Source organism: Nesoenas mayeri (genome assembly GCF_963082525.1).
Source record: "Nesoenas mayeri genome assembly, chromosome: 2".
NCBI classification, from domain to species: Eukaryota; Metazoa; Chordata; class Aves; order Columbiformes; family Columbidae; genus Nesoenas; species Nesoenas mayeri.
In genome coordinates this window covers 152,573,646-152,593,465 of record NC_137543.1, presented here as the reverse complement: position 1 = coordinate 152,593,465, position 19,820 = coordinate 152,573,646, and the positions used below count along the sequence as shown (strand labels likewise).

Here is a 19,820-nt window from a genome sequence, read left to right as displayed (position 1 = left end):
AAAATAAAGCTGCATATTATTGTCTTCCCAAAGATTAAAATAGTCAGTGTCCTGTTAGATGCTTCCTGTTCTTAAAAATTTAAAGAGAAAAGTCCCTTGATACATGTGCTACAGTGAAACTTAATTGTAATACAGACTTGTCACATAGTAAAGGGGACAGAAATTCAGAGCTAAACAGTTCAGAAGGTGTTTTAAAATGGATACTAAAACTGCATTTAACTCACTGCTATTTAGCCCTTCAGCTAAGTTTTTGATAGTGAATACCCAAATAGGCTGGATTCTACGGGCTTAGATAATCCACATTCCCATTAAGGGGACTGGGAAGCATTTACACTGTAAAATGTGACTTGGAGTCATTCCTCCCTATATCTGCTAAATATTTTTTCTCTTGCATTGTTTAGCAAATGTCCGGAGAAGACGAAGTTGAGTGCTCAGATAAAGATGAACCTGATGGAGACGGAGAAGGTTCTAGCGATTGTCCCACTATCAGAGGGCCCTTAACTTCACTCAAAAGCCATCAAGGAGTCGTCATAGCAGCCGACTGGCTGGTCGGGGGCAAGCAAGCTGTGACGGCGTCATGGGATAGGACAGCAAATCTGTACGATGTAGAGACTTCCGAACTTGTCCATTCTCTTACAGGTATTTGTTCACTCACAAAAGATAAATTGGTGGTTTGTTTTTATATGTGGGATTGTTTGTAGATATTGTAACATTGAGAAAAGTAAGTTGTTTCTCTGGAGTACAGTTTGAGTGTGTACAAGACTTGAGCTGCCGCTCAATTTTGTAGCGGTTTCTAGAACTCCAACCTTGTTAATCATCTGAGCATGAATTTGTTGTCTTTTAAGCTTATAAAGTAGTTGTTTTTAAACTGAATGTAGCCAAATTTTAATTCTTGCAAAATTACATGATATGACATATTGAGTAGCAATAACCTATTCCTACTTCATAATTATCTGAAGAGAGTAGTGTGTGTTTTTTCTTTCAAATAGAGTTGTAAATGTTTACAGCAGTAGTAGTAACATCAGAGTTCAGAATGATTATTATTCTTTTACTGTTTGGGGAAAAAAAAATCATCAACATTTCATTCCAAGTGTATGTGGAAATGAAAAGTCTTTATTTTCATTACCTTACGTGTTCTCATCTGCGTTTGTAGGGCATGACCAAGAGCTAACACATTGTTGTACACATCCCACCCAACGTCTTGTGGTGACATCATCACGCGACACAACCTTCCGTCTGTGGGATTTCAGAGATCCTTCCATCCATTCTGTGAATGTCTTTCAGGGCCACACAGAGTAAGTGACAGTTCCTTCACAGGTTTTACAAGTTCCAAAAGTATAAATGTATTCAGTTGCCAGTCTGAACGAAACTGTTCCCCTGGTCTTTTTGAGGTACTAAGTTCATTCACCTATTTTATGAGATGGATTTTCACAGAAACCCCTAACGTCTTTCAAATGTAATGCAGCAGTACTTAATTACTAGAACAGCAGCCAGGGCTCTTGGTGTCATATTGCTTATATGGTAAGTCTAGATAAGACTTCTCACAATTAAGGGTAACTCAAGGTATGAGGGTTGTTTTTGGCATTGGTTATGCCTGTAGTATAGGGGTATTATGGTTTAACCTGGCAGGCAGCTGTTTGCTTACAACCCCTCTCATTCCAGTGGGGAGAGAATGGGAAAAAAAAAAAAGGTAAATCTCATGGGTTAAGATAAAGACAGTTTAATAGGACAGAATGAGAAATAATAGTAATAACAATAATTATAACAGTAATAAAAGAATATATAAAACGAGTGATGCACAATTTAATTGCTCACCACCTGGTGTTGATGCTCAGCCCATCCCTGAGCAGTGGTTTACCGGAACAGTTGCCCCCAACATATATACTGAGCATGATGTCATATGGTATGGAATATCCCTTTGGCTACTTAGGGTCAGCTGTCCCAGCTGTGTCCCTTCCCCGCTTCTTGTGCACCTGGCATGGCCTGAAAAGGTGGAAAGTCCTTGACTTACCAGCAATGAAAACGTCAGTGTGTTATCAGCTTTATTCTCATTCTAAATTCAAAACACAGCGCTATACTGGCTACTAGGAAGGAAATTAACCCAGCCAAAACCAGGACAAGGGATGTTGCTGTCATGCTGCTGATCAAGCAAATCGTCTCTGCCTGTCATGATACTCAGGCTGCAACAAAGGTTACTTCTTGGAAGCAGTGGGGGAAAAAAAGGCAGGATTAATTTTTACTCTTTAAGCTAAAGCTTCTAATTTGTACTTAAAATAAGAAATTAAAGTAAGAGCACTGATTACTGTGTTCTGTCAAGAGCATGGTTTTGGGTAACATTTTTAGTTGCCAATTTAGACTTGAAGTTTCTTTACTGGCTACTGTTGAATATGGCAAATGTAGTCATGAGAAACTATGTTACGGTGTTGACTTGCCATTCTGTTCATCAGAGCTTTGGTACACAGAAAGTGCAGAAGTAACTTTGAAATACTTTACCCAAGGAAGTGAATCTTTTTTTAAGCTTGTGGAGTGTTTGAACTAGACTATTTCAGAAAGAAATTTCACTTCCTGTCTTCAGAATAAAAGATGATTGTTAGTCGTGGCTCAAAGCAGAAACCACAAATATTTATTCATGTTTCTATTTTTTGTTAATTCAAATGTGTTGTTTGCATTATGACTTTCAGCATCCACTTTCTCATTTTTCCAGCAGCTGACTAACCCCTATGTACAGTAAAACCTCTTTAACCACTCCCCCAGTCCAGACTCTGCAGCTTGGTAAATTATTTGGTGCCCAACAGTTTTCCCATATAAGTAGCCATCTTTTGCCAATGGAAAATTTTGTGGTCTGCATCCTGGAATTGTTTCATGCCATCATATTTGTACTCTTGGTATTGCTTTTAATAGAATGGCTTGTAAAAGCTGGAAGATTTTTTTTGTCAATTGGTGCCTCAATTTTTTTCTGAGCTAATTAATTGTTTTTTTCAGAGAAGGGAACGTGATTGACATTCGTGGTTTTCCATTTCTATGTGTAGACCAAACGATGCTGCTCTGGGGTGGTGGTCCGTGCTGTAAAAGCTGTTAGCTGCTATTTTAGCCTCTGTCACTGAGACCTGTAAACTATCAGGGAGTTTATTTTTTATGAGTGGAACAGACCTTTAACAGTGTCTTAGGTCATTCTCATTCCAGATTTTAATTGTCTTCACATTTGTGTTTGTCTGTATCCTTTCTGTTCTTTGGATGTAGGAATTCTTAGTATTGACATAGGTTTTTTTCACCAAATGCGCTGTAACTTTTAGCAGTCCCTAAACTGACTTTACTGGGCAGTGGCCAAGGTTGTTCAGCTCTCAGTTGTTGAAGAGACAATTCTGTTACAGAAGATGAGTATTTCACTGGGGGATGCAGTCAGAGGGGAGACAGGAATTCGGTGTTTTGCAGTCAAGACACATTTTGAGAGATTTTAGTTTTGGTCCATTTATTTTGCTGCCTATTGGCAAAATATTTTTAAATTACTCTCAAATCAACACTGAGCAATCTTCTCGCATTAAGCAGCATAGACTAAACTGTTTTATCTGTTGACTGGAAAATACATACAAGTAAGACATTTTTTGGCTTTCCTGAATGTCTAGTTGAATCATTTGCCAAGTCTTTAATATTTTCATAGGCTCTTGAAATCAGTTCTGTAAATTGGATGTTACAGTCATTAACGGTGATGATTTAAAGTCCTCAGCCATAAGTTTTAAGTGCCTCTTGCTAAGTACTACCTGATGAATAGCTGTCTACAGCTCATGAAGCAGCTATTTTTTGTTTCCTGTGTATTTCACCAGAGAACTCCTGATGCATTAAACCAATGTAATTAGATGCCAGACATCTCAATTCTGAGGCCGACATACAGTGTTTATTGTGTTGTAACCCCCAAAAATCATATTCCATCCCGATATCCCTCCCCATAAGGGATCCAAACTGTCATGGAACTGTAATCTCATCTAGGTGTTTGTAACCTCATCTGAGTGTTCCTGCTCCCGCAGAGGGATTGGACTAGCTGATCTGTTGATGTCCCTTCCAATCCCTAACATTCTGTGATTCTGTGAGTCCTCTCAATACTCGGCTTGCAATGTAAGTTTCGTTCCCTCACGCCGTGTTTGTCACTCCCTTGGCACTGGCTTCTCTCCCGGACACCCTAAAGCTTCTCCCGCGGCGCTTCCGCGCAGCGGAATCGAACCCGTGACGGCGAGGCGGGCGCTGCCCGAGCGCTCCCGCCCGCAGTGGCGCAGCCTTGCGCGGAGCGTCCCGACGGCGCCAGCAGGTGGCGCCAGCGCCCCGCGGCAGAGCGCGCACAGCGAGGCGGGGCCGGCCCTGTGCGGGGGGGGGACGGACAGACATCTAGGCGGCTTCTGCTTCTGAAACTTTGCATCTGCCGTGGGATTCCTGCCACCCGCAGCAGCTTCTGGTGTTGGAAATGATTGGGAGGGGCTTGAGACTTTACACCTCCTCGTTTTCTGTTCCCCGCAGCTATGTGCCTGTTTTCGCACCAAAGGCAAGACGTGGATAGTGTCATTTCAGCTTTGTTTTACTAGCCTTAATGAGTTAGATTGAAGATTTAGTCAAAATGGCACATTATCTTGTAAAAAACACAGCACAATTATGCTGATGTGTTCAGAGAATCCTGTTATATGAAGAGTATAATTTTGGAACATGAATTGACATCCGAAATGGGAAAGCAATTGCTGTGTGTTGTCTTGTGCTGTAAGGTGATGTTCTGTCAAAACAGGTGTATATACATCAGCTGTGGTAGATTATTTAGGTTTTTTTTTAAGTACAAGGACTAAGAAATCACTTATTATTTTAGTGTTCTGAGCATATAACTGCTTGCTTTATTAAAAGCAAAATATTTCTTATAGATTACTACTGTAACACTCCAAGAAAATAAGTCATCCTCTAGTAAGGCCAGAAGAATGCTGTTGTGATCAGCCTATCTGTCTGAGCTTCCTGCACTTTTTTCCATTAGGAGGTAATGTTAGTAGACATGCCAGTTGTATGTTAGGTTCTTCCAATGATAAAATCCTGAAAATTGCTAATCCCAGTGTTTAGTTAACTACGGTGTTAAATTTTTCATGCCTCCCTACTCTTGAGTTTCTCTAGTTTCAGTTTCTAGCTGCTGGATTTGGTCTTGAAGAGCTTTGGTTCCTGTATTAGTAGATACTTAAGTGATGATAAAAGTCGTCTTTATTTTCCTCCAGTTCTTTTTTACGAGTTATCTATTTTGCCTCAAAGTTCGTTGCTCAATATTGCCTTCAAAGACCAAGTTAGGTACATTGGTAGTACTTTTGTGCTTCAAGCCTGCATTCCGCTGACTATTCAAAGTACGTTCAGGTCTTTTGTGAAGTTGCATCTTCCTAGGGAAGTTTTTAAATCTGTAAACATTGCTTCTTTACAGTTTTCTTATATATGACTGTTTCAGTTCAGTCCATGTGTTGTTTGTCCCCTGTTGGCATAGTGAGAAAATATCATGTCACATTTTCTCTTAGGTTTGCTATGACTCCAGTTTGTCTCACTACTTGTTCTTTACTGATAAAAAAACTAATGAACTGGTGTGAAAATAAGACTGATTTTTGCTTAAATGTAAGTCTTTGTTATTGTCTGATATTGCGTGCGCACTTCAAGGAATTTAATGTCGCTAATCCCTGATCACATCTCTCTATGAGCTGTTTAATAGAGCCCTAGGAAAAGGTTACATTGATATAATTTTCCAGTTACTTATTTGTCGCATGTTAATTGAATTTACTTCCTGAATTAAAACCTCCAAAAATTATACTGAGAACTCAAATTCTGATACCTCTTCCAAGCAGATACTGCTTTAAAATAAATATTTGATAATGTACAGCAGAAACTGTTCACCAATTGAGAAATTATTGTACTTAGAGGTTATTGATTAGAACTCTTCAAGTTAAACTAAGGTGGTGCTCTGAAGAGCAAAATGCTTCCGGCACCTACACGTTGGTTTTCATTCCAGCCTCCCTTTGTTCTTGTTTGGTGACTCCTGCCCGGCCCTGTCTGGTGATGACTCTGCAGGTCGTTCTTTGTCCAGCCTGTGACCTGGTTGAACAACTCTGGCATTGTTGATGCTTGATGAGTTTTCCTCTGTCTTCAAGTACTCTCTATGTGCTGAGGTCTATCTTGATGTGTGGAGCTTTCTAAAATGTTCATATTTTACTATTTGTAGGTTAAAAATGTCTTAGTCTGTACAGGTTCGGTCAAGTACTTTAGAGACTTCGTACATTTATTCTGACAATTCAGTAACAGTGAAAATAAATGAATACCCTATTGGTAACAATGCTTATTAGCTCATGGATTCATATACATATTTTAAACCATACACTGCTTTTGCTATATATTTCTAGTATATTGATGCTTTATGCCTCTAAAGAGTTACTTGGTAGATACTAAAGTGTTTTGTTTAGTGATGGTCGAAGTTAGAGTGGTTGGGCATTTAGTTCTTGAAATGCTTGAATAAAACGTGCAGGATTTCCAAGTCTGGACTTGCAAATACCATCTTTCCAATAGAAAAATGCTGTGTTCAGAAGGAGCTTTGGGTTGCTATCCTTAAGTGAATGTCCTTTGTTAATGCTTCTTGATTTTTCAGTGTATAGTTATGCACCAATTTGTCAGGGTAATTAAATGCATTTTTGGCTCCAGAAAAAAACAAAAATTTGAACAGATACTTTAGACCTAGCCAGGAAAAGTTATGAAGTTTCTTTATGATTTCTCAAACTTACTGATCTTTGTAACTAGATTAAGCCAGTGCATCAAGCATGAATGTGTGTTAGCTGTTGAATCTATACCTTTGTGTTAACTCTCTGGGCAAACTTGGAGAAAAACTTGGTGAAAGTGTATCTTATGTTATTTGTGAAGAAGGGATGAACAAGGTTTACAGCACTTTCAGACTGCAGTGTATTCTTTCTCCTTTCACTCTGGTTGTGTGGCTGTAGGAGATGGGAAGGGAAAGTTCCTGTTCATTTGCTGTCTGTATGTCTCTACATATGCAACCAGGTGGTGAGTTGTGCTTCATCACGAGAACTTTGGAACTAAAGAACTGCAGATATGTCTTGCTGCTTCAGCTTCTTGTTTTCAAACTCCTACACTTGCTGGAGAATCGGAATTAAAGAATATAAAAATACTTAAGCAGCGGCTGCTTAGGATTCTGGGCTGAATTCTGATATTTAGTGAATAGGGAGTCAATGTCAAAATGGCATTCTCTGTAAAGAGACTAATAATTGCTTTAGTTTCATGGACACTCTATTTTGCCAAGTTCAGCTGGATTTCCCACTTTCTTGATTCTGCAAAATGCAATTATTGTACCCTGGTAGGTGTCTGTCTTGTACTTGAAAGACCAAGTGATGGGGAAGGGAGAAATGCCAGCGCTTCGGGCAGCAGTCTCAATAGACCTCCCTGGTGGAAAGCAGTCTTCTAGATATCCCCAATATTGTGAGGTTACTATTGGTATTCTGCTTCAGCCACGTTTTCTTAGTGAAGCTAAAGCGTATCTAGATGTAGTTCTAGACATTCAAGTTTTGCACGTTTGAATAAAAGCTGTGCTGGGAGAGGGAGTGTTTTGTGCCAAACAAAATATCACAAATTGGACACTGCCAGTGGAGTTTGACCAGTTTAAAGCATCTGTACTTTTCAAGATAGTCCTATTCTTATTTCAGCTATTAATGCCATCAGAGACACTTTGTCTACCATTTTTCTGTTGTTTCTAATCAAAGAATGCCTTAGACATTTACCATGTGTGGATCTCTCAATCCTGCTACTGTAATAAAGGCAAAATTTTCCTGTTAAAGCATTCAGTTTTCTGCCCAAACCTTACCGATTAACTAGATGATTCTCATATTACTGTTAGTATTCCTAGCTTGTCCTTTGTGCTGTGCTTTTTCCATTTTCTCTTGTGTTTTGTTGAAAACGGCCCCAAACTTCCATTTCAGACACTGTTCTGATCCCACATCTACATGTACACATTCTTTACACACTTTAAGTGAAGATTACAACCTGGACTTTAAGAAGTAGGGTTAGCTGGTTTTTTATTTTGTACTTCTAAACATGTACATATTAAAAAACATGCTCTGTTACACGTATGTAATAAATGTAAACCAAAAGTAAGGTTTCAGTAGTTTTCTTAGAGTTGTCTTATTAGCTGGCAGCTGAAGCACTCCCCTGACTTTGTCTTACTTGCCATGTTGGTACCCTCTTCCTGTACCTATTTCAGGACAGACTGGGGCCAACATGTTTTACGTGCCTTCAGCTCACCCAGGTTACCTGTCTTTGCTTTCTTGCACAGCGTGAATTACCCTATTTTCTAATCTAACCTCCTCCCATCCCAACTTTGTATACAAAAAGGTTCTTTGGAGTTGTTAAGACAACTTTAAATTGTTAATTCTCAACCTAGCGAGGACCAAGAAGAACAAATGCTATGATGTTTTCTTCTTTCTGGCAGGCATTCTTCTATAAAAATATAAAAAGCGGGATGAATGCATTTATCACGTTTTTCTTTATAGGTCTAGGCCTACCATTTTTTGCCATTTATTGGGGTGACAATGAAAAAGAAATGCTAACAGCTGAAGCTCATATTGGCTATCCAGAAATACGTTGTCTTACGGTATCTTTTTACCAGTTTTGATAAATATTTGTAAGTTGACTCAGCTTGCCATTTGATAGAATCTGAAGTTGGTTCCCAGTGGTAAGGTCGTTTATTATTCTTCAGATATTTCTGATGGGTGTTTTGTTTTATTTTTTCAGTAAATGCATGCATCTCTTCACCTGCTGAGATTGACTCCAAAGAAAACAGATAAAAAATTAAGGTTTTTGTTAGGCGATTGCTACCCTGTGCATGTAAATGTACCATGACTGAGTTTGTAAGCCACAATAACTAGTATCAACTTAAAATGTTTACAAGGAAAGCTATCATCAAGCTAGGAGGTAAGGCATGAAAATGTGATATGGAATTGATATTAGAGAGATTCTATAACTACTCCAGATTTTTTTTTTTTTTTTAAAGTGAAGACAAACTTTTTCTCCTTTGGATTATTTTTGCTATCTTTATTTTAAAAGAATAATCAAAACTCTCTGAAGTTTAATTGCTGTTTCCTGTAGAAGGAATGTACAGAGATGACATAGCAAAGCCCCTTGCAACTGATTTTCACTGTAGGAAATACTGCTTGGAGTTCTGAGTAACTAATCTTAGTACATTCTCTACTGTCTAACCAATACTGTGCACTTTGGAATGGAGGGAGGCACCCTGCAGCAACTCTTGACATTCTGGGAAGTGAGTAATTCTATAACTGTTAGTTATATATCAGTATTTGAATAGTTTGGTAAACCAGGAATGTTACAGCACTGTCATGGAGCTGCTGACGTGACCAAAAAAAGGTGCTTTGAAAGATAATATTCTTTCATAGTTTTGCTTCCTTTATGTATTTGAACCCTTTCTGTTGTCATTGGCTTCTGCATGGTAGAAATTGCTTCCTAATGAATAAAGAAATACAAGAAATTTAATAAACTACTCCTTAAGCTTTAAGAGTAAGTGCATAAAATTAAAAGCCCTGTAACTAAAAGAAAAAAAAAAAACAACAACAAACCTTTAGGTGTTTTAGTTTGGGGAATGGAGTATGGAACATACAGAGTTTAGCTGTACTCAGTGTGGCCATCAGGGGTTTGTCAGTCACTTTAAAGAGGATGTAGGCAGTAAATCTGTATCTAGTTGCTTATGAGTGCTTTAAGCTTTGCTGCAGTAGATGGAAAGAATCTGAATTCCATTCCTGAATGTGTGCACTAAAAAGTGCCATGATTTTTTTCAAATGATCCATGGAAGGGCATAGCCCAAGGCCTTTCATTTGTATCCTGTTGAACAGAACATAACGTTTTGTAGCGTGCTGTTCTTCTGAAGCTTACTTAACATATGCAACAATACTGCAGAAGTAAATGGACGTTTTTTATCCCATCATTATGTAATGGATTGATTGTTAATGATATCTGCACCTTAATTAATGTACTAAGTTGCTATTGAGTAATTCTTGTAAAAGCTACCAATTGTTTTCATTCCTGTATAATTTCATTATTTTAAAACAGAGAGAAAAGGAGATACTGTCAATTTTCTCTAAATGTCATGAAACACGTGTATCTGGAATAGACATTGTTGATTCAAACACCAAAAAAGTGACTTTTCGGTGCTAACAATCATTTCTGAATTCTTCATCTCCCCATTCAGTGTTAATTCCTTCATGGTTTTTTCTTACTCTTTCTCCGGTTGGAGATAAATCCACAAACAGACCTTTGGGAATTGTATGTGTAGTTCTTCCTGGAATCAAGTGCCTTTAGCACTTACAAAACCTGACTGCACTCCCACAGCCTGAGCCGTTGCCCTTTACATTGGGCAAACCCTTGTCTGTATCTGGAGGTTTTTAAGCCCAGGTCCTGGCTTCCCTGCGAATGGCTTTGCCTGGGGATGTTTTATTTTGTTTTGTTTTATAGGGGAACTTTGTTCCCCTAAAAGGAAGGAAAATCTTATGCAGGAACAGCTGTCTCAGGTACAGGTCCTCTAGGTTTTGTTCCTGAATTTTACATCTTAAAATGAGTGGGGTGTTATTTGAGCACTCAAATCTTGCTGTTTCATTACAGTTTGGTGCGCGTTGAATAAATTTATCGGAAAGCTCTGGTTTAGTCCATTTTCTCCAGAACTTTGTCCCACACACATATTAATGCTTACAAGTAGACACTTTTTCACAGACACGAAAACATGTTATCTCCAAGTGTTCCACGGTAAATCCCAGTACAGATTGCAGATCAAAATGGAAAGAGCAGTGTTAACTTTTTTTTTCTTGATGCATTGCCAACAAAGGTTCTGCATCAGCATTTCATGGTCCAACGTTTCCAACGTTGTTTTTTTCCCCCCCTCTTCTTCTTTTCCTCCCCTATGTGTGAAATTTCAGCAGATTGTTATGCAAAGCAGTTTTGTGTCTTGGCGTGACTGGGGAGGCAGCTGTAGGGCCTAATGAGCGGTGCCAGCGCCGCGGAACCGCTGCCGCTGGAGCCCCGCGGAGGGAACAGGCTGCGCGGGGCCGGGCAGCCGCCTGCGCTGGGAAGTGCCGCGCTGTCAGCTGCGAGTACACGCTCGGCTGCTCCCTGCGACAAGATAAATGAGTTTTGCTGGAGTTTGGCGGAGGATGAAGCTTTTCTGGAGAGTGGTTGCAGCGCACCGAACTCCCTGTGGGACCCGCGGTTTGAAGTGTTGTGGGGCTGCTGCTTCTTTGCCAGGTTTTTTTTTTTTTAGTGTCCTGTAATACCTGTCATCTTTTTGAGTTATTAAAAACCTAATGTGTTCTAGCATTCCATTAACTTGGAGGATGATGATATTTTGTTGATGCTTTTTATTAATTTAGCCAAGGGGATGTTAACCACAGTTTTAGCTGGGTTAGACTAGTATAAACAAAGTAAAACTGGCCACGTGAAAATGTCTTTATTTTTGTGATGTGAGAGAGGCAATACTTTTGATAGATTATTTGTATATTGGTTGTTCTGCCAGCTTCTTTCTTCCCACACAAACTTTGCTTCCCATTCTCCTCACCTTCCCCTTTCAGTTGGGCTGAAATCCTCTTCTAGTTTTTAAGTATGAAGTGGCCTTTCTTCCTGTTGCTATTTTGTTTTAATTACAAAAAAACCAAAAACTGAGATGAAATGCACGTCTCTCACCTTCACAGAATCACAGAATGTCAGGGATTAGATGGCACCTCAAAAGATCATCCAGTCCAATCCCCCATCGGAGCAGGAACACCCAGATGAGGTTACACAGGAAGGTGTCCAGGCGGGTTTGAATGTCTCCAGAGAAGGAGACTCCACAACCTCTCTGGGCAGCCTGTTCCAGTGTCTGTCACCCTCACTGAGAAGTTTCTTCTCATATTTAATAGGAGCCTCCTGTGTTCCAGTTTGTACCCATTGCCCCTTGTCCTATCATTGGTTGTCACCGGGAAGAGCCTGGCCCCATCCTCATGACACTCACTCTTTACATATTCATAAACATTAATGAGGTCACCCCTCAGTCTCCTCTTCTCCAAGCTAAAGAGCCCCAGCTGCCTCAACCTTTCCTCATATGGGAGATAAGATGCTCCAGTTTGGAATAGCAGGGGAGACAAACCGTGATCTGTAGTTGCGTAAGAAAACACATGAGCACAGCACTTGCTCATGTTTTAAGGCAGTAGTGTTGTACATGTTCTTGAATGTATGTGTTTTTTTAATATTAACTCAACATATTCCACTTCAAAACAAAACCAACCAAACAAAAAAACACACACAAAAAGCCCCAAACAAATAAACAAACCCCCACAAACAAAAAATCACAACCACCATCGACACAAAACCAAACAACCAACCACAAAAAACAACCCCTTGGTCTTTACTCAGATGACGACAAAAGTGCAGATAAGTTGAGTTGTCAAGTTGGTGAGAATGATACTGCTTTTGGCATTTCTAGAAGTGGTGTTAAGTTACTTAAAACTTAGATCAGATGTGTGTGTTAGCAGCAGAATACTACAATGGTGTTTATTCACTCACATGGAGCTTTTCTATGACTTGAATTCTTTATACTGTTTTGTACAAGGAAGTCTGTGCGTGCAAAGTATGGAGTTTTAATAGTGCATTTTGAACTTATAAACATTGTTTCAAATGTGTTACAGCAGTAGAGAATTCAGTGACAGTCTGAGATGCTTTACTGAGGTATTTTGCAGCTGGTATAAAGAACTAGTGATGAGAGAAATGCAGGTGTTGGTAAGTTTAGTGAAGGTCAGGCTGGTGGGAGACAAGTTTGGTGCTAAGAGCTTACCGACCCTATTCTGCAGTAACTTGACAACATGAGTGAGTTTTCTTCCCAAATGCAAAGGTGCCTGATGGAAGAGACTCATCACTTGTAACCTTGGTTTATGCGTTAACTTTTTGACTCTTGGTTCATAAAGTCCAGAAGATTAGGCAAAGACAACTTGGTTCTTATTGTAATCATCTCCCTGGTAGCTTAGCTGCTCTCAAATAATGCATTAGGAAACTTGCTATCATGAAAAAAGTGGGCCTTCATCCTAATTAAAACTTAATTTGGTGTCAATTTAAATTAAGAGGCTTGCATAAACTGGTCCATTGTGACCTGGCTAGTGCTAATCTCAATCAGCAGCTTGGATAGGACATGAATTCAAATTTCTGCAGAACAACCAAAGTGACAGTAACAACTGACAACTTAAATTAAAATTACTAAATTCTAAGAAATTGATGTATGTGACCCAGGCTACAAGATAGGTCATTAAATCAAATTTGTAGAAAAAGAGTTGAGAAGCCTTCCCTAATGGTTTTAGGGAGAGACAAAAAGGCTTTGTTAGTACATTATGTGGGCAGAAAATAACTGGGTTTGAGTAGGGAATTCAGACAGTACTAAAATGAAAAGAGTTATACAAAACCTTTAATTGGTTAATATGAAATAATACGTAAAAGATTAAATGGAAAAAATCAGCTCATCATCATGAGACATATTCATTTGAGCTCAGCAATATACTGTTCTCTGAAAGTATTATATACAAAGATAATAAAATTCAAAAATGTATTTTTATATATTTAATATCTTTTGAAAGTAATATTTTGCATTTCCAATTGTTAGAAATAGTCTTGGGAGTGTTTCTCTGACTGCCCTTGTGCATTTATAGACATAATGTGTAAAATTTGAAGAACTGTCTGGTCATGCTTCTTACTAGTACTACTTGGCATATTTTTTGTCTGACTCCCAGACTTCAGGTACTAGTAAAATAGTAGAAATCACAACTAGAAATTATTAGATTGCTGTAGCAATTGCTGGTGGAATTATACTGGAAGCTCTGTGTATGTATTACAGCGTGTTTAGGTGTGTGTACAAAATTGCTTTAGCTACATCTCAGGTGTTTTGGATTTTCTCAGTGTCTATGCTATGACAAATGCCAGTGACTCCACTGCTGGGCTTGTTTCCTTAGCGCTTGGGCCAGGCAAACCCCGTTTACCTTCAGTAACACAACTTCTTGTAAAAATGGTTTTTTTAATTCTAAAACACCCACTTAGACTTTCACTATTTCAGTTTGCTTCAGTTTAAAAAAGAAGGGCAAAGTTTTATGTTTTAAAGGAAACACAGGAACAGAAAATAGAACTTTAAATCAGCAACTAGTTTAATAAAGAATTTTAGAGCTTGATGTCTTTCTTTTTGCTCCTGATTGTTTAGCACTGTGACATCTGCAGTTTTCACTGTGGGAGACAATGTTGTTTCTGGTAGCGATGACCGTACCGTGAAAGTTTGGGATTTGAAAAACATGAGGTCTCCTATTGCAACCATCCGCACAGATTCTGCAGTGAACAGGTAAGCAGATCTCTCAGTTACTATTTTTCTTGATTAGTTTTTTTTCCACACATGGGAATGGTTTGAAGCTGCTCCAGGGAATGTTCAGATTGGACATTAGGCAGCATTTCTTTACTGATCGTGTGTTCAGACACTGGCACAGGCTTCCCAGAGAGGTGGTTGTTGCCTCAAGCCTGTTGATGTTTAAGAGGCATTTGCACAATGCACTTAATAACGTTTTAACTTGTGGTCAGCCCTGAAGCGGTCAGGCAGTTGGACAGGTGATTGTTGTAGGTCCCTTCAGACTGAAATAGTCGATTATATTAATTCACTGAATGTACATTTAATTTTAGTACCTAAAATCAGATTTGAGATTGAGATTTTGGAAAAGGTCTGAAATGGTTTTATCAAATGCGCGTGTATTCGACATTAATTTTCACTAAATCCATTCTATTACTTTTATGAGAATTTTTTTCTATGGGATGGAGATGTTAAGGCCGTTTGAGTGTCGTCTGCAATAGAAAACATCTTAATGATTTAATATCTTTCTTTTTTCACTTGTGAATTCTAATCAGGAAAAAAATCAGCTCTATTGCTCCTAGTGAGCTTACACTTGTACTGTCAAGTTCTGTTTTCCAGGCTCACTGTTTTGTTCATAACCTACTTTTGTCTCTTCTGTCCAGGATTAACGTATGTGTTGGCCAAAGAATCATCGCCCTTCCTCATGACAACCGGCAGGTCCGATTATTTGACATGTCAGGAGTGCGATTAGCCCGCCTCCCTCGCAGTAATAGACAGGTAACAATATTTATAGCCTTCAAGTGTGTCTGTTCTTCTTTCATACAAGATTAAAACTAGGATTTGGTCTCTCTAGCTTACCAGCTGAACAAATGCTGAAAGGCAATTGTCAATACAAATATGCTGTTGTTATTGAAAATGGCCAACATGCAAATAAGTAACAATTTTAGAATTTTTATTTGGAATTAGAAATGATATTCCAACTGGATTTCATCATAATTTTAAATGTTTCATTATCTTGATGTGAATCACATCAGAAAAGTGACTCACTGAGGTTTAATGCTTTTCTTTTTTCTATTACACCGTATTTAATTTGTTATATAAAGAAACATGAAAATGGGGTCAGTTTTGCAAGCTTCTTGTGTGTGATTGGCTGATAAATGTTATATTTTTTTCTTCGATGCTTATGCACATAAATTCTTGGTATTTGGTACCAAGTACTAAACCATCCTTGCTGCAGCCGTCAAGTTTTGTGCATTTGTGGTGCTATTTGGCATGGCAGCCATCACTGATGGAGCAAATTAGACTAAGTGAAATTAATTGGATTACGTCACCTCAGTGGGCTTTTCTGGGTGGATTCAGCGACTCTTGAAATAATTTAGGAAGGGTTTTTAAGACTCATTTAGTATTTTTTAGCCGTTTTCTAGATCATGGCTTTTTTTTTTTTTTAACTTAAATGTTAGTCAAAATTGTCCATTTTTTTAAACTATTGGACTTGACTGATAGAAAAGGCGTTGCTTTTCCTCAGTATGACATTCCTGCTGTGCAGTATTATCCTTTCTGAATTGTGAACATGATGGATACTTAATCTTGCAGGTTTGTAACAAAGTAGTTGCCAGCGAGTAGTTTCATATTTTAAGATTACTTTTATAAGTAAGAATGTTAAAATCAAAATTTGATTTGCTTTTATAGATAAAATGCAATTAAATAGCAAACATACTTCGGAAAACTCAAAAGTTTTGATGCCCCTGTTTGTTTGCTTCTGTCATCATGGACCTGGTGTTGATATTAAGGAGCTTCATCATTATAAAGATTTTACATTGCAGATGCAAGTACCAATGACCTTTAGGATTCCAAGTACCATTTGTGAAAACTAGTGAGAGCATTGGCAAGTTTGCCTTTTGAGTCGCACTGAGTTGTTAACATAGAACAGGAGTGTCCAACTCATTTTCATGGGGGCAGCATCAGCCTCGTGGTTGCCTTCAAAGAGCCAAATGTCATTTTAGGACTGTGTGAATGTATGAGTAGTTACATTTATCCGGTCCTAAAATGACGTTTGACCCTTTGAAGGCAACTGTGAGGCTGATGCGGCCCCTGGCAAAAAAGAGTTTGACACCCCAGACATAAAGGCTTCCAAAAGATCCCGTCAGTAACAGCTGTTGTCCCGTGACCTGTCACAGGGCCACAGGAGGATGGTGTGCTGCACCGCCTGGTGTGAGGACCATCCCATCTGTAACCTCTTCACATGTGGATTCGATCGTCAAGCGATTGGCTGGAACATCAACATCCCCGCTTTGCTACAAGAGAAATGAAATGCTGGAAGAATTTTTGCGTTTTCTGTTGCCATGGACTTCGACACTTGCACAGACTTTCCGAAAACTGGTCTGCTGCCGCTGTAAAAGCTCTTCCTTAAGTGGAGACTTTAGCAAATATTGTTCTTGTTACCACATTGTGCGCAGTTTGCATGAATTGTACAGACAATGTGATTTTTTTTCTAAATTAGTTCGTCTGGTGTATGAACTTTTATATTTTGGCATCCACTGGTCAATATGTTCACTGTTGTATAGAGCACATAAATGTTCGTAAGTTATTTAGCATTTAATAGATACACAGTAGGGCATTACATTTGTGACAAATGTGAAACTTCTGTAATTCATGTAGGGAGCGTATAGCAGTCTGTTACATTTTTCCATGACTCTACATATCTGCCTTGTGTTAAAAAGAATCTGCAGGGCTAAAACTTTGAAATGAAGTGTGAATTTCACTAGTTGTATGGTTGTAAACATTTTCCTGGTTGCATCTGATTTGGAATACTTTTTTTAGTGCTGCGGCATAGTGCAACTTCAACTCCATTTTTTATTCCAGTTACTCGAGAAATAGTAGGTTTGAGAAGGAAAACACAAGCAACTTGTAGTGAGTATCGACTGCCAGGTTTATTTGGAATGCTTTTTGTACTTTTTCTTTTGAAAAAGCAAAATATTCATTCTGCCCTTCTTATACAAAGTAGTTCTAAAATCTCATGGCATTTCATACTAGCAAAAATCCAGAATATTATGATTGTAATCACTGAAATCTAGTCAAGCAAATTTTGAAGCACTTTAGTTTATAGCTATTGTTATAAACCATTTCTGAAAGTTTGACTTTACCAGTGAATGTGAGCTGATCTTGGTAAGAAGGATTGGATCTTTTTGGTGATCTGCCCAGAAAGGAAATAGCATTGTTTCGTTTTTGTTTTTTTAAATATATATATATATATATATTTACCTACAGTGGGCATACTTTTAATTGTGTTCACTTCCCATATCTTTATTTTGAGCCAGCAATACAAAGTAAATGAGTACTACCTCAAAAACAAATGTTGGTCAAGATGCATTGAATCTCGCTGTAGCCTAGAAAAAAAAAGCACTTTTGGTGTCTGGCTGAAGTGTTATGCGATCTCTGACATGAGAGGAGAGACAATCATGCTAAATGTGATCCTTAAGATAATTAACACTTAAAGCTAATGGAGCAATACGATAAGTAAACATCATCTGTCACCTTTCTGTTCTCAGCCGTGGCGAGGGCTGCTGCAGTCCCTGCTCTGCTCCAAAAGGGGATGATTAACACACGTCTCCCTTCTTCCTCCCAAATTATCTTACTCCGGTTTTGCTCCTCACTGGGTTTCGCCTATTTTGCACTGGCAGTGGGGTGTCACAGCACAGCTGCTGACCATACAGGTAAATGCAGGTGGCAGCGAACATCTAGAGAATGAGATGCTGCTTCAGACAGACGCCTCTTTAGCTGTTGGGAGATGCTGCCCTGAGCTGTCTGACATATCACAGCGTAAGTGCAGGGTGAGGGTAGGCCAGGGGTGCACAACGGGAATCATTTGTGGCAGGTTGGCATAAAATAAGTATTAGGAACTTTTAATGTCGTCATGATGTGAAGCTGTAGCTGTGCTGCTGCCCTCTGCAGCACTGTGTGTGATGACATAAGGGCAGGTGTGTGAACTGATTCTCCTGTGAACTGACGTGAAGTGGCATTGGAGTGCGATGCAATGGGGTGGTGTGTATATCGCTGAGTAATTATAGGGAAACTGGGGTCCTAGAAATGGTTTTGGAGCGTAACACTGAGGGAGCTCAAGGTATTAAATGGAGAGTATATGCACTATCTTTATAGTACAGGTTATTGCAGCAGCTCAATACCTTGTTTTTTTTCTGGTGGTCCTTTTTTCTTTGGTTTGTTTTTGTAAATTTTTTAGATACAAGTTACATAGAGAATTATACTGAAGTAATCTTAAAATCCCAAGACTAGTGAAGTTGAAGAAAGGACCTTCAGATTTTTAATTCTGCTGATAACAAGGGTTAAAGGATGGTGTTCAAGTTTATTTTCACTTGTTTTTTTTTTTTCCTTAGCTTTTAGCTCTCGAGTAAAGCCATTTGATGTTAGGTTGCAGGTTTTATTCTTTAAGAAAAAAATACTCACTTTCTCTTTTAGTTGGCGATGGAGAGAACTTGGTACAGGTTGATGCCATTTAAAAAAAAGCACCAAAAGGACAGAAAATCTCTCTCCAGCCAGCAGAAGCCGTTTCTGCAGCAGGACCCGCATGTGCTGTCTTGAGCAATGAGTGTCCTTCTATTACCTGAGGTTTGGGAGAGGGTCACTGGTTTTGGTCTTGTTAAAAACTAAATAATCTGTTTAAGCTTCTCCAATACACCTGGAACACAGGACCACTGGACTCTATGCAGTTTAATCATCATTGCTGCCAACTTTTTATATCACCAGAGGGACCATCCTCTGGCACTGGGAGTGGGATGATCACACACTTTCACTTTGGAAAGAATCAACCAAATAAGGTGCTAGAGCCGTGTTCTTACGAGCAGGCGAACACTTCATCAGCTAAACACTGAACTATCACTTACTTTAGTTTTCTATACTGTACCAAAGGTTAAGCCGAGGCTGCCGTTCCCCTTGGAGCAGAATCACCCGTGCGCAGTGCTAGTGAATAATGCTGCAGTGACTGAGTACGTGGAAAACATGTTGTGGCTTTGAACGTTCTAAAGAGTGTTTTTCAGCCCTGAACAATGTCCAGCATTTCATAAAATGGAGGAGAGTTGCAGTTAGAGTGTCAGTATTGTGCAGAATTTCACAGAAAACTCATCACTGGGCAAAATCAAGCTTTTTCTGTCTTTCTCTCAAGCAATGCACATCAGTTTTCACAAAATTTGTGTATATTTTACAATCAGGAAGATCTGGAATGAAACATCTTATTTGTTGCCTAAATCTGTGAAAACCACCTTTTTGGAAAAAAAAAAAAAGAATTTATAAGTTATGTGGAACCACTTTTTATTATTCTGCTAATTTGTTTTTAGATGTACAGTGTTGTTCTTCATTATGATTCAAAATGCATTAAAACATTCAACATTTTGTTTTGCAAGTTGCT

General features: G+C 38.8%; 1 protein-coding gene across 6 annotated transcripts in view; it reads left to right on the top strand.

The window, feature by feature from the left end:
- The window catches only part of WDR37 (WD repeat domain 37), a 47,861-nt gene extending 28,149 nt beyond the window's left edge, over window positions 1-19,712 (top strand). For all 6 annotated transcript variants that reach the window (XM_080338695.1, XM_080338699.1, XM_080338694.1 and 3 more), the window contains 5 exons: window positions 402-639; window positions 1,154-1,295; window positions 14,267-14,401; window positions 15,064-15,178; window positions 16,579-19,712. In XM_080338695.1, the coding sequence (XP_080194821.1) occupies window positions 402-639; window positions 1,154-1,295; window positions 14,267-14,401; window positions 15,064-15,178; window positions 16,579-16,710 (762 nt within the window). In that variant the 3' untranslated portion in view covers window positions 16,711-19,712. The remainder of the gene's footprint in view (window positions 1-401; window positions 640-1,153; window positions 1,296-14,266; window positions 14,402-15,063; window positions 15,179-16,578) is intronic.
- Window positions 19,713-19,820: the final 108 nt, after the last annotated feature.